The 15,141-nt window shown below is 43.6% G+C and overlaps 2 protein-coding genes across 2 annotated transcripts; both read left to right on the forward strand.

The window, feature by feature from the left end:
* The first annotated feature begins 505 nt into the window (after positions 1-505).
* On the forward strand, positions 506-1,155 carry LOC148784677 (uncharacterized). Its single transcript, XM_088876504.1, has 2 exons — positions 506-797; positions 941-1,155. The coding sequence occupies exons 1-2, from the start codon at positions 506-508 to the stop codon at positions 1,153-1,155; spliced, it is 507 nt and encodes a 168-aa protein (XP_088732630.1).
* Positions 1,156-3,206: 2,051 nt separating this feature from the next.
* On the forward strand, positions 3,207-4,091 carry LOC105165883 (uncharacterized). Its single transcript, XM_011085039.1, has 2 exons — positions 3,207-3,313; positions 3,491-4,091. Exons 1-2 carry the CDS (start codon positions 3,207-3,209, stop codon positions 4,089-4,091), a joined length of 708 nt encoding a protein of 235 aa, XP_011083341.1.
* The last annotated feature ends 11,050 nt before the right edge of the window (positions 4,092-15,141 follow it).

A 15,141-nucleotide genomic window follows, 5' to 3' on the forward strand; every position in this document is an offset into this window, starting at 1 on the left:
AGAAAAACAAAAAACTTTGAGTGGAATGAAGAGTGCAAAAAAGCCCTACAAGATCTCAAGGATTATTTGGTGAAGCCTATGCTGCTCGCTAATCCTAAGGAAGGAGAAGTATTATTTCTATACTTACCTGTGTCAGAGAGTGCAGTCAGTTCGGTGCTAGTGCGGGAAGAAGGACGAAATCAGAGTCCAGTTTTATTATGTCAGCAAGATGCTACATGGAGCAGAATCGAGATATTCGGAGATGGAGAAACTGGCACTTGCACTGGTTGTTATAGCTCGCATGCTGTGACCGTATTTTCAATCGCACAGGGTAGTGGTGCTGACAAACCATCCATTGAAACAGGTGATGTCACGACTAGAAGCTTCTAGAAGGTTAATCAAGTGGGCAGTTGAGCTAGGGTAATATGATATTGACTATCAGCCCAGAATAGCATAGAAGGCACAAGTGTTAGCAGATTTCGTAATGGAGCTATCTAGCGATCCTGAAGAGTGGAGTTGCAAATAGATGCTGCATGTGGATGGATACTCGAATGCCAATAATGGGGGTGCTGGGATATTAATCCAAGGACCAAAGGAGGTAGAGATAGAAGTTGCAGCTCGTCTATCATTCCCTGTTACTAATAATAAGGCCGAGTATGAAGCATTGATTCAAGGATTAGAGCTCGCATATGAAGTTGGAGCCACGAATTTAGAAGTTTTCACAGATTCTCAGCTGGTCACATTGCAGATTGAAGGCACAGATGAAACAAGAGAAAAAATGATGACTTCATACAGAGATATAGTTAAGAGGTGGATGGGCAAGTTCGACAAGTGCACTATCTTACAAGTACGAAGAACGGAAAATGATAAAGCAGATGCCTTATCAAAATTTGGAGCAACCATACAGGAATCAAAAATCAGAAGATAACAGCTTTAGTTTGAGAACAATCGGTTATCACAGAGAAGATTGAGGTGCAAGCAGTATCTGAGGTCGAATCGTGGAAAGACGAAATTGTCAAGTATTTGGAGGACGGCACCTTGCCCAAAGACCCTTTTAAGGCAAAGAGAGTGAGATTTCGAGCTGCACGTTTCACCTTATTATTTGGTCAATTGTATAAACGGACAGTTGATGGACCACTTTTGAAATGCCTGGATGAAGAAAGAGCTGATATGTAATGCGTGAGATTCCTGACGGAAGTTATGGAAATCATTCAGGGGCAAGATTGCTAGCACAAAAGATTGTACGCCAAGGATACTTTTGGCCCATGATGGTTAAAGACACGAAAGAGCTAGTGAAAAGATGCGAGAGCTGCCAGAGATACGCATCTTTGATACATCAACCGGCGACCCCCATCGAGCCGATCAAGATAGATATTGTAGGACTCTTCCCTCCTGCCCAAGCTCAAAAGAAATTTATCATTGTAGCAGTGGAGTACTTCTCTAAGTGGGTCGAAGCGGAGGCTATAGCCAAGATTTTCGGGAGAGAGGTCATCAATTTCATCTGGAAGAACATCATCTGCAAGTTTGGAGTACCTAGAATCTTAATTTCGGACAACGGGACCTAATTCCACGGAAGAAAAATCACTGAATGGTGCAAGGAACTCAAGATCGTACAACATTTTACAACAGTCGCCAATCTCCAAGCTAACGGACAAACTGAGGTGACGAAAGGAACGATCTTACAGCATTTGAAGATACGGTTGGAGAGCAAGGGGTCTTGGGTCGAAGAATTGCAAGGAGTTCTATGGGCTTATCGCACTACACCTCGAATAGCAACAGGTGAGACCCCATTTTGCTTGGTTTATGGAACTGAAGCAATAATCCCTACAGAAATAGGAGAGGAGTCCCAGCGGATCGCGATGTACGACCCTGAATCAAATCAGAACGAACGGAACTTTGACCTGACGGTCATAGAAGAAAAGATAGATGCTGCATATGATGAGAAATGATGATTGAAGGATTCGACCAAGGCTGCTGCAAGTAGGGGATCTTGTGCTAAAGAAAGTACAAGCTTCAAAGCACGTGGGGTAAGCTTGATCCCTCTTGGGAGGGCCCGTACAAAGTGATCGAGATCAGGAAGAAGGGTACATAGAAATTGTGGGACATGCTGGGGCAGAGCTTACCATGACCATGGAATATTCAGAATCTGAAGAAATTTTACAGGTGAAGTCGAAGAAGGTCGCTTACTTTGTGCCTGTGAAAGGCCATCAACCTTGTGCATAAAGACGAATTTCTCATTTTGGTGCCTATGAAAGGCCATCAACAACTTAGAAGAGATCGCTTACTTTATGCTTGTGAAAGGCCGTCAACTTCGCCAATGGATTTCTTGTTCTGGTGCCTACGAAAGGCCATCGAGCTTGCTCATGAAGAAGGATTTCTTATTTTGGTGCCTGTGAAAGGCTGATTAGCTATTGTGCTTGTAAAAGACCATAAACAATGTTCGAAGACTCATTCCTATTTTGGTGCCTGAGAATGGCCGTTCACTTGTAAAGATCTAGAATTCTGTATAGGAGCCTAAAAAAGGCCGTGTTCCCTTATATAATACATCAGTTCAAAAATTTTGTGCAGTTTTATTTCTTTATTATTTGCTGGTATTCTTGGTATGGAGTATACAAATGCCAATTGAAAAGGAGGCATCCAAATAGTTCGATATGAAAAAGATGCACTCAACACTGCCATCTGAAAAAGAGGCAACAACAAATAATGCGATCTGAAAATGATGCACTCAATAAATGCCAACTGAAAAAGAGGCATCCAAATAGTGCGATCTGAAAAAGATGCACTCTAAAGGCCAACTGAAAAAGAGGCATCCAAATAGTGCGATCTAAAAAGGTGCTGCATCCGATCTGGTTATGAATCTCTATGGCCAGACGGACCCGATCAAAGCTAAGCTGTTTGTCACGACGCTGAAGGGCAAGGCCTAGGAATGGTTCACGAGCCTAGGTAGTGGAACCATTGATTCTTACGAACAGTTAATTCACAAATCCTTTTTTCATTTTGCCAGCAAAAGAAAAGCAAAGAGATCAGCTACCCATCTCTTCACGATCAGACAAAGGGAGGACGAAACATTGAAGGCCTTTATGGGGAGATTCAATAATAAGGTATTGGAAGTCCAGGATTTGAGGATCGATATGATCGTAACTATATTAATACATGGTCTATAGAAAGGTCCCTTTGCATCAGCGTTGGCTCGCGACCCGCCATCAGGCACGGAATAGTTGATGGAAATGGCACAAAAATACATCGACGAGGAAGAGATGAATGCCATGAAGGACAATGACTGGACGAGGGACCCAGGACGATCGAGAGGAGAACGATCAAGAGATGGTAAGCAGTGATCTGAAAAAGATCGCAAACGAAGAGGGCCGTACTTGCCCCGATATCATAGATACACCCCCTTGACGACCACCAGAGCGAAGGTGATGGCGATGGTCGAGAAAGAGGGCCTCCTTCAATGGCCGGGTAAGATGCGTGATACACCGGCTAAGAAAAACTCACATAAATAATGCAGGTTCCATAAAGACAAAGGCCATAATACGGAAGACTGCTATCAATTGAGAGATGAGATCGAACGGTTGGTAAGACAAGGTTATTTTAAACATCTCATTGACAAGAGTATAGAGACACGCGGACGGAGTAGATCCCGGAGTCGTGAAAGGCATCAAAGAGATGAGGTAGGAACAAGTGGAGCACGGGACAATGCACCCACAAAGGGTGTTATCCATACCATCTCTGGCAGACCAACAGCTGGAGATTCCATGAGGGCAAGGAAAAAGTATGCCAGGGAAAGCAGATTCAAGCATGGGGAACTAATGATGCATGTGGAAAACCAGGAAAGCATTGTCTTTGGAGACGAGGATTTGAGCTCAGATTCTTTCGACCAGAATGACCCCATGGTCATAAAAATGGACATTGCCAACTATCATGTACACAAAGTGTTGATAGATAATGGTAGTTCTGTTGATATTATTTTTAGCAATGTTCTCAGGAAAATGGATTTGGGCAGCGTGAGATTGAAGCCGGTTCGAACACCTTTGGTTGGATTTGGAGGCAGTGAGGTTGTTCCTGAAGGTGTAATTGAGCTGCCAGTTTCGTTGGGGGAAAAAACCTAGAAGAAAGACATGCATGGTCCAATTCCTGGTGGTCGACAGCCTGTTTGTGTATAACGTCGTATTGGGGCGACCAGGGCTGAACAAGTTCAAGGCAGTGGTGTCTACATACCATTTAAAGATGAAATTTCCAACACCGCAGGGAGTCGGAGAGGTAAAATGCGATCAACGAACAGCTAGGCAATGCTATAACTTGGCTGTGAAACAGGGAGAGTTGATGAAAAAAGAAAAGAGAAAAGAAGAGATGAGCCAAGGTGAGGAGGTGAAACGAGGAAAAATTGAAAGGATCGAACCGTCAGAAGAGTACAAGGAGGTCGAGTTAATTTTTCAGGAAATTTCCAGAAAACAACCCATTTGGGTCGCAAATGACGACTGGGATGGAAACAATGATGATTAATTTTTTGCGAGCAGTAATGACCTCTTTGCGTGGAGCTCCTCTGGTTTTCAAGGTATAAACCCCGAGGTAATTGTACATCGACTTAATATTGATTCGCAGGTTAAATCGGTGAAACAAAAAAAGAGAGTGTTCGGGGTCGAAAGGAACAGGATCATTGAAGAAGAAGTCAATAAGCTTCTGCAAGATGAATACACGACCTGGTAATCAAACGTGGTTATCGTTCCAAAAGCAGCTGCGAAATGGAGAATGTGTACGGATTATACTGATCTTAACAAAGCATGTCCAAAAGACCCGTACCCACTTTCGAGGATCGATCTGTTGGTGGACTCAACCACGGGGTGTGCACTGTTTAGCATGATGGACGCTTATCAGGGCTACCATCAAATTTTTATGGCTAAGGAAGATGCAGAGAAAACTGCGTTCGTGACCGAGAAAGGGGTCTACTGTTACAATGTAACGCCATTCGGATTGAAAAACGCAGGTGCGACCTACCAGAGATTAGTCAATCGCATGTTTAAATATCACATCGGAAGTACGATGGAGGTGTATGTTGATGATATGCTGGTTAAAAGCAAGCAGGAATGTGATCATTTGACAAATTTGCGAATGGCTTTTGACATTATCCGATCTTACGGCATGAAGTTGAATCCATCTAAATGCACCTTCGGGGTGCGAGGAGGAAAGTTTTTGGGTTACATGGTCAGCGAATGGGGCATAGAGGCAAATCCTGAAAAAATAAAGGCGATTATGCAGTTGGGATCACCAAAATCGATAAAGGAGGTGCAACAGTTAACGGGGAAGGTCGCCTCGCTAAATCGTTTCATAGCTAGGTTTGCTGATCAAAACTTACCCTTCTTTAAGGGTTTGCGAAAAGCAAATAATTTTGAATGGAATGAGGAATGCGAGAAGGCTCTGCAGGAATTAAAACTGTATTTAACTACCCCACCACTACTTTCTAATCCCATGATTGGGGAAAAGTTGTATGTGTACTTAGCTGTTTCAGATAACGCAGTGAGCTCGATGCTAGTTAGAGAAGAGAATGGCAAACAAAATCCTGTCTACTATGTAAGCAAAATGCTACAAGGGGCAGAAAAGAAATATATCTAGATCGAGAAGCGAGCGTTGGCTTTGGTGATAATAGCACGAAAACTGCGACCTTACTTCCAAATTCCAATTCCACCCTATTGTCGTATTGACTAATCATCCTTTGAAGCAGGTTATGTCAAAACTGGATACATCCGGTAGGATAATCAAATGGGCGGTGGAGCTAGGAGAATTTGACATTAAATTCCATACGAGGAATGCAATCAAAGCGCAAGTGTTTGCCGATTTCTTAGTCGAGTTTGCGGGTGAACAACCAGAGAAGGAGGAGAGATGGCTGTTGCATGTGGATGGGTCCTCGACCTCAAAGAATTGAGGAGCCGGTATTTACTTGCAGGAACTAGATGGTGCTGAGATCGAGATCGCTGCGAGGTTAAATTTTCCGGCTACAAATAACGAAGCTGAATATGAAGCTTTGATTCAAGGATTGCAGACAGCGTTGGATAGAGGCATAAGGTGGGTAGATGTTTATAAGGACTCACAACTTGTTGCGATGCAGGTGCAGGGCACCTATGAAACCCGCGAATGGTCAATGACACAATACTTGGCGAGGGTGAAGGACATGATGAGGAGGTTTGACAGATGCACGATCAGCCAAATCCTAAGGGATGAGAACATGCGAGCAGATGCTTTGTCGAGGTTCGGGTCGTCGGTTGAAGGGATTAAGGAAAGGAAGATTATGGTAATGGTGAAGTCTCAACCAATAATAGATGAAGCAGAGATCCATGTGGTCGAGACGGCGGATTCTTGGAAAACGCCTTTTATTCGATATTTGAAGTATGGGGAATTACCGAGCGACGTGATCGCTGCTAAGAGGTTGCAATTCAAAGCTAATCGTTTTACTTTGGTTGGAGATGACTTATACAAGAGAACTCCAGAAGGTATTTTACTGAAGAGCTTAGATGCGGAGAGGTCGCAGTATGTTATGAGGGAAATACACGAGGGCAGTGGTGGAAATCATTCAGGAGGAAGGTCGTTGGCCCAAAAGGTTCTTAGGCAATGTTATTTTTGGCCTACGATGGTAGAAGATGCGAAGGAGTTCGCAAGGAAATGTGAAAGTTGCCAAACATATGCAGGATTATTGCATTCTCCAGTGACCCCTCTAGAGCGCTTGAAGGTTGCATCCCTTTTGATAAGTGGGGAATCGACATCATTGGTCCGTTTCCTCAAGCGGTGGTGCCAAAAAACTTTCTGATTGTGGCGGTCGAATATTTTTCCAAGTGGATCGAGGCTGAAGCTTTGGCAAAGATCTCTGAGAAAGAGGTAATAAATTTCATTTGAAAAAACATTATTTGCAGGTTTGGGATCTCGCGGGTTCTAGTGTCGGATAATGGAACTCAGTTCCAAGGAAGGAAAATCATGGCATGGTGTAAGGAACTAAAAATCAAGCAGAACTTTACGGCAGTCGGGAATCCACAAGCAAACGGGCAGGCGGAGGTCACAAACCGAACTTTGTTACAATATTTGAAGACTCGGTTGGAAGGAGCAAAAGGGGCATGGGTCGAAGAACTGCCCGGAGTACTTTGGGCATATCGAACGACCCCGCGAATTGCCACAAGTGAGACCCCTTTTTGTTTGGTATATGGTAGTGAAGCTATCATACCCGCGGAGATCGGCGAAAAAACAGCTCGGGTCACCCAATATGAAGCAGAAGGAAATGCTCAGGAACGGTCTTTCGATCTAACAGTGATCGAAGAAGGAAGAGATCGTGCGTATGCGAAGATCTTGCGATATAAAAGCATGACGACCAGAAATTATAACCAAAGGGTACGACCGAGGAGTTTTCAAGTCGGCGACCTGGTCTTGAAGAAAGTGGAAGTGTCGAAGCATGTTGGGAAGCTCGACCCGACGTGGGAAGGCCCATATAAGGTAGTGGAGATCCGACGAAAAGGGACATACATCCTACAAGATTTGGAGGGGAAAAATCTACCGCGACCTTGGAATGTGCATAACATGAAAAAATTTTATGCTTAGATAAATGTAAGTTACATAGCAAGATTTTTCCTGAAAAAGGCTTTGTAATTGTCTGAAAAAGACATTTCAATAGTCTGAAAAAGACGACCTGAAAAAGGTCATTTTGCATCTACCGTCTTATTAAGTTCGTTCAAAGCTGACTAAAGGTAAAAGGTTCATCAGCGATCTAAAAAAGTAACGTATTATTTCTAACCTGGAATAGGTTCATAAGCGTTCTGAAAAACGCAAGGTTTCTAACCTAAAATAGGTTCACAAGCGATATTAAACAGAACGCAGGGTTTCTAACCTGAGAAAGGTCCATAAGCGATCTGAAAAAGAACGCAGAATATCTAACCTGAGAAAGGTTCATAAGCGATCTGAAAAAGAACGCAAAATATCTAACTTGAGAAAGGTTCATTAGCGATCTGAAAAAGAACGCAGAATATCTAACCTCAAAAAGGTTCACAAGCGATCTGAAAAAGAACGCAGGGTTTCTAACTTGAAAAAGGTTCATAAGTGATCTGAATTATCTATTCTGGAAGCTCTTACACAATCTCAAACGGGTGGCAGGATTTCTTAAAAGATTTTTTGTGAACAGCATGCGGGAGTTCTATGAAAAAGTCTTGCGAAATGACCTGAAGAGATGTTAAACTTGCAAGAATCTGAAAGTTAATCGGCTATCTGGAATTTCCGCAAGTATATAAAGCATAAACCGCTCGATGCTCGGATAAAAAAAAAAAGAAAAGATGTTGATATTGATGACCATAAACTTACAAAAAAGGGAAGTAATCCCCAAAATCATCCATCAGTTCCAAACAGATTGTTTACAAAAATCTGTTCGTTTATCCCTATGCATCTATGAAATGGGGAATGGGGGTGGTAGATCATCCATCAGAGGTACAAATTCAGGGAAATCATCAGTAGGTTTGGGGCCTGGAGGATAGGGCTCAAGATTCTTGTCCAGGGAGACATCCAGCTGCTCCAGATCGAAAGCCTCCGCAAATCCATCAAGCTTCTGGATCTGGCCTTGACACTTTTCAAATCCCTCGATCATAAAATCTGAGGCTTGATTCTCCACAGCTTCACGAAAGGTCGTCGATCTTAAGAAGTCGCGAGCACCATTTAAACAGGCTTGACCCATCATATATTGAAATTCCTAGCTCTACAGAAATAGGGCCCGACCTTCAGCTATGCCCTGATCCCGATCTTCTGTTGATCCTTGTTCCTTGCCAGCCTCAAAAGTAGCAGCGCGATCTGATTGAGCGGTGTATCTGGCCTCATTCAACTCCTTTTAAGAAATCTCTAACCTGGAAGCGAGCTCCTTTTTCTCTAGGATTTTTGATCGCAGAGACTCGATCAATGTTTGCTGCTCCAGAATCTTCTGCTCCATCTCCATAGTCTTGGCTTCAAGAAGAATTTTGTCATGTCTCCACATCGAGCCTTGGAGGGAGATGTGATGCGCGAAAGCCATGGCCTAAAAAAGAAAAAGTTAGCTTATAATCTTAGTGTATGAGAAGGGTAAATGGTTGGGTACCTGAGTTATATTATGAGCAACGTGTTCTTCGAGGGAGGTGAGAGAGGTCTACGCAAGGATAACTTGATCGCGTTTGAGGCAGGCAGCCTTATAGACCTCCCATGAGTCTTGTCCAGCAAAGGTCCGCCGAACGCTACTGTTCTTGGAGATATTCCAGTCGAGGACCCATTTCTCTCCGGACATCTTAGCTTTTTCGAGCAGAAGCAGGTCGCTCGTCTCTCGTCCGCTGCCACGCCTCCTGGAATGTGGCAAATCTTTTTCTACTTTCAGGTTCAGCAACCCAATCAGCAGCAAGTTTGGCCTCGGGTCTACCTTGCTTAGTGGACCTCGAAGATGGATCACTCCTACTCTCTGTTAGCTCGATCGTCTGCTCACCTGTGGTCACTGCTTTAGGGATCGCTGTCCTTTTACCCCTTCTCCTCTTTAGCCCCCGATCTTCAGATATCTCCACTACTTCAACCTGCTCGTCAGGTATTTGATCTCTTGCCTCGAGTGGAGTGGACGGTTGTTTGGAGGCTGTAGCGTCCGTAGAAGAGGGGGTCGGATAAGAGAAGAAAGAAACAAGCAGATGAGATTTATGAACTCACCTAAAGTGCTTTTGACTAGTATAGGAGCAGGGGAAAGGCCCGCGAGCTTCAAGACTTTTTCCTGTAACAGTACTTTCGGAAGGTACCAAAACAGAGTAATGTAATTTATGAGGTCGCTCTTGAACCCCTCCCCAAAAGTTTCGGGTGTGGTTTGGACTCACGCCAACCTAAATAAAAATTCCAAGATTGCCCGGGTGGAGGTCGTATAAAAAAATATCTATCACGCCAAGGACCGACATTAGACCTCAGATCGTCTAAAAAACGGCAGTCCTTGCGTGCGGTCAAGTAAAACCACCCAGTCTCCCCCGACCTCTTCGAGGCAGTAATATAATATAAGGACCAGAAATTATCAAAAGAACGAGGCAAATCAAGATGTTTCATGACGATAATGAACATAAGGATATGGCTGATCGAGTTGGGGGACAATTGCATTGGAAAAACACCTAAGCGGATCAAAATGTTATTCACTTCACGCGGTAATGGAAAATGCAGTCCAGCATCTAAATGAAGTACAGATAAAGCACAATAACCCACTGGAGGCTGGTGCATACGATCAAATGAACGAGGAATGATAATATCATAGTCGGAAGGGATATAATATTTTCTTTTTAACGCTACAGGGGTCGTTTTAATGTTGCTTGCTATTCCTAACCATGGTTTTTGTTGCATCATTTCAGTATACTTTTGAAAGACAGGAGTTTCATCGGATTCAGCTACCTCCTCGGGAAGATCAGAGTGTTGGGGAATGGAAGAAGTAGGATCGCGAGAAGTACCAGCGGTCTCCCTCGGGGAGGTCGTTGACGATCCCGATGTCGAGCTCGTATCTAAGCTCGATGCAGACTCAGAAACAAATACATGAACAGAGAGACTCCTAGACCTAGAAGACATGATATCGAAAGCTGGAATAAGAGAAGATTGAGGAGTACCTGGAAAATGGAGGTAGCTTGCAGGGAGAGATCGAATGCGATTAGTGGGGAAAGTTCAAATGGGGGACTATATATAGGGGAATATTGGAGGTGACGCGCCTTTCCACATTCCCGCAGATGGAGACACGCGGCCTAGGACGAACGACCGAGATCCTGCATGCGGACATAGTGACTGTTCAATTCTCTTAGTGTCATTAATGACACTAAGAGAAGTGGGGGAGTAATGACGAGGGAAATTACATAATTACAGTAACACCCCTCTATTTTTAGCACTTTTACATGCATCCTATGACTGCACCCTATGACTGCGCAGGTGGGGCCCAGTTCATAGGTACAACAGCGGCGGTAGCAGGATTTACAGGGGTGACGTGGCCCGCTTTCATTGGAGCCGCGTGTCGCACACATAGAGGGTACCGTACAAGTATGAATAGCCTTATTTATGATTATTCAAATACGTTTTCACCACTTATTTTTACTGCACACTTGTGATCTCACTCGATCTCGTCATCATAATTTCGACCCCACCTTTTCTAGCTTAAGCATCGGAGGGCCATCGCTGAGGACTTCTCGGCCAGTCTTACATTTGTTGTGTTCTCAGGATCCACTTCAGGTAACTCGAAAGTAGGATTCAGCGATCCGATCTAGCGACTCGACCCGGATATCCAGATTTCGAGTGACCTACATCAGATGTATTATATTGAATCATCAATTCTATTTCTAGATGTACGTTCTGGAAGTTTCTGTTGATTTCATTGACAACTGCAATTATTATTAAATAAGTCTTATTGTACAACAATAAGTTCTTGAATTGTTAGATAGTACGATCGAAGAGCAGGCCATATATTTTTGTTCCCTGAAAAAGCAGTGGGTTGAAGTGATATATATATATTGGGTGAGTAGCAATTTACTCCCTTTGATATTGAAAATGAGCACATTACTCCTTTATGAAAAAAAAATATAGCTATTTATCCCTTGTACTTTTTAAAATAAAGAAACTTACCTCCTTATAGATGGAGATAAATTGCTTCATTTTAAAAATCATAGGGGGATAAATTGTTGCATTTTAAAAAATATAGGGAGGAAAATCGCTATTTATTTTTCCATAAGGGGATAATTTGCCCATTTGCAATATCACAAGGGTGTTGCTTGCATTTTACCCTATATATATATGTGTGTGTGATTTATTTGCGGTACAGAGTTTGCGTATTTAATATACCTGATCATCCACAAGTATGACTTTTCTCAATGGCTTTGCCTTCTTTGTTTTTTTGTGTGTTGATTGGATTGTCTATCGCAGGACCATTACTTTTATCATATTGATCTATGTGGTTTCTATAGGAAATTGATTGGAGTGATTGTAGTAGAGGAATCATGTTGAGACTTCATCTTTCAATCCGTTACTTTCAGTCTCTGTCATAGAGATGAAGGAAGAACAAATTTAATTTGGCATCAAATTATTGTACTAAAAACAGATATAGAAGGTAAAGGAATAGCATTGCAGTAACGCACCTAGAAATATAATTTCAAGTGATTTTAGGAGCACCAATTGCATTATATTATGAACTAGCATGAAGCTCGTGCTATGCGCGCAACTTTATAAATTCTATAATATTTTTATAAATTTCGAATTATATAATTATGTCATTTCAATGACATTCTTCCTATATATAATAGTCTAAACTTGTATAAAATTCGATATTTAATTATTTACTGAACAATATTTTGTAAATAACCATTAAATATCATCAATTGTTATGTTATAAATTTTAAATACTATAGATATTTTCTTGTTTAATTATTGATTTGAATATGAATATTGGCTTGTGTTTAGCAGAATATGAGTATGAAAGACTATGTGATTCGGGTTGAATAATGCGATCTCGAGATTCGATCTTCACTAAGATTGCTGATTCTTCGAAGACCAGATTTTGGGTTCCTTGAGAATGAAACAAGTGAAGTGAGCTCGTCGGGCACATCCCCAACAATGACCCTCAGACGCTCAAGTTAGGTTCATCGAGAAAAAAGTGTTCTATCTCAAAGTTCGATCTCAATTAATGCGCAACAGTTACCTTTAATGATGGCGTTTCGGGTCTATATATAGGGCTCAGCAGGATTGCGTTGACTAGCCACGTGGTCTCATCCTACTGACCTGCGTCTATGATCAGATGGGGATGATTGTCCGGGTCTTCAAAGATGGTCACGTTCGACCCGACTGATGGAAAAGGCGCGAATCCTTACTTAAATGGCAGAAATGCCCTTAATGAAGGGCTTTTTTGGTATTTCAACAGCATCCCCTCCTAGCCACATATCATTACTCCAGCACTTATCGAAAAGTGAGGTTACCACTTTTGGAGAAGTTTTAACGGTCGCGTCTATCTATCCGCCAGCTGCGTGTACACGTGTCGCCATCTCATGGGTCCGCCTGCGGCGCACTTCTCTAGAGGGTTGGGCCTATATATAGCCCCCTCATTCAAACATACTTCTCTACCCCACATACAAGCTTCCAGCGACCAGCACTACTAATTTCGAGTTCGCATTCGACCTGCTGCATCCCGAGCCATCCTGTTCTAAGGTGCGATGACTTCTAGCTTTTCTTCAAATTCTGGTTCGAGCTCCGGCTCCGGGTCGTCTGCGACCCCCTCTAGGTCTGCACATGGTTCTTTCTCCATCTCCCCTAAGAGGAATAAAAAATTCAAAACTTCCCAAAATCCTTCCGATAAGCAGGCTGGGCCTTCAACTTTAGAGAAATTCCAAGATAGGCTCACTAGGAATCCATGGGAGGGGGTAGTTAGCAGCGCTAGAACTCCCATTGAAAAAATTAGGGCAAAATATTTCATACCCCCTGAGTACAAAATCAGAATTCCTAGGACATTCGATCGTATGCATCGTCCTCCTTCTGGCTTTTGCGCCTTTTCTGTTAAACACTTTGATACCAGGTTGAGGTTTCCCTTGGCCCCTCCTTTGGCCAGAATTTTGAATAAACTAGAGTTGTGCCCTATGCAACTCTTTTCTAATTCCATTTTCCATATTGTTCTTTTCATCATAATAATGCAATACTTAGATCTAGAACCCAGTTTTGATAACTTTTGGAGCTTGTATTCTTTCACCACCTGCAAGCGATCCGCTGAGAGGGGTTTCTTCGATCTTTCTGCCAAGCCTCACTGTGGATATTTAGAACCTCTGAAGTCGAACGTAGGGGCTTGTTTAGATCGTTACATTTTTGTTCGACCTCCCCGGGTTTGGCCCTTTACCATAGAATGGACTAAGTATAAGCCGATTCCCAGAATGAGTGGAGGAGGGCTGGAGGGTGATCAAATAAACAGTTTAACTGTATATAAATACGATCCCAAGAAGCTTCTCACTGAGAATGTTTTGCAACTTTCTGGGCTCTCTCCAGCTTCCATCCACATCGCAGAGTCCTTAGGTGATTCTCCTTTTCTTGCTTCACTTATTCTATTGCTGCTGTGTTCGCATGTTCCTCTTTGCTTGGTTCGACTTCGCTGACCCCTCTGTTTTGCAGGTAGTCTAATCATGAGTACTCGTAATGCGATGCGGCTGAAGGCGGCCCAGAATAAATTGAAGAAGGGGAAGCAGGTCGCTCCTTCTGCCGCTCTCCCCGATCGCACCCGCATCGATCCCCTCTCGCGTCCCTGAAGCCGTGAGCCCTGCCGACCATCATCCCATCCAGGTCGACAGCGAGGAGACCCCTCCTCTTCCTTTGCACGGATACAACTCCTCCGACCTCGACCTTAACCTGGACGATCTGAGCGAGGTCCAAGGAGAGGAAACTACTGAGAGGCCTGATTGCGACAGCGGCGAGAAATCTAAGAAGCGGAAAAGGTCCTCTCAAAAGGAGGTGGATGAGGAGAAGGGAAAGGGGCCAGCAGAACCTTCGATATCCTCCAAATCTTCACCGACCAACGTCCCTGCTGGTCAGAATAAGTGGGCCAAACCTTTGAGCAGGATGGCTCGTGATGCTGCGGAGAAGGCCGACCAGCCAGATAAGCGAGATCGGTTCCAACGATTGGAGCGGCTCTCTGCTTGTTGGGAGCAGATGCATGCCGAGCTAAAGGGGGATCGCGCTCAGTCAGCCCAGCCACCAGAGCTCAAGGGAGATCTCTGCCTCGAGTTCCTAGGTGGAACATCTCTACCTCCAGTTCTATCCTCTTCTCGCAGCCTGGGGAGGATTCCTGGGAGTTGTACGAGGCGGGCATTCTCCCACGCGACCAAGCTTCAATAGTTACCAACACTCCCTCCAGTCTGGAGGAATATGCCGCTCATTCCTTGATGCAGGTACTTTTTCTTGTTTGAATTTTCCTTATTCGAATTTTTCTGGGGTTTTCTTCACTTTACCCTTTTTTGCAGGTGGGGTAACTTCCTCCGTAGCCTCTCGATGAGGTGCATGAGCTATCGTTGGAATCACATGGTCTCCGAGAAGAAGGTGAAGGATCTTTCCACCGAGCTTGAAAGGAGAGATGCGGTAGACCTCAGGCATTTAGATGAGATGCTGGCCCTGTCCGAGAAAGTCAAGGAATTGGAGGGCCGCCTGGCAGAA

The sequence above is a fragment of the Sesamum indicum genome, linkage group LG12, assembly GCF_026168435.1.
Source record: "Sesamum indicum cultivar Baizhima isolate 11 linkage group LG12, ASM2616843v1, whole genome shotgun sequence".
NCBI lineage: Eukaryota > Viridiplantae > Streptophyta > Magnoliopsida > Lamiales > Pedaliaceae > Sesamum > Sesamum indicum.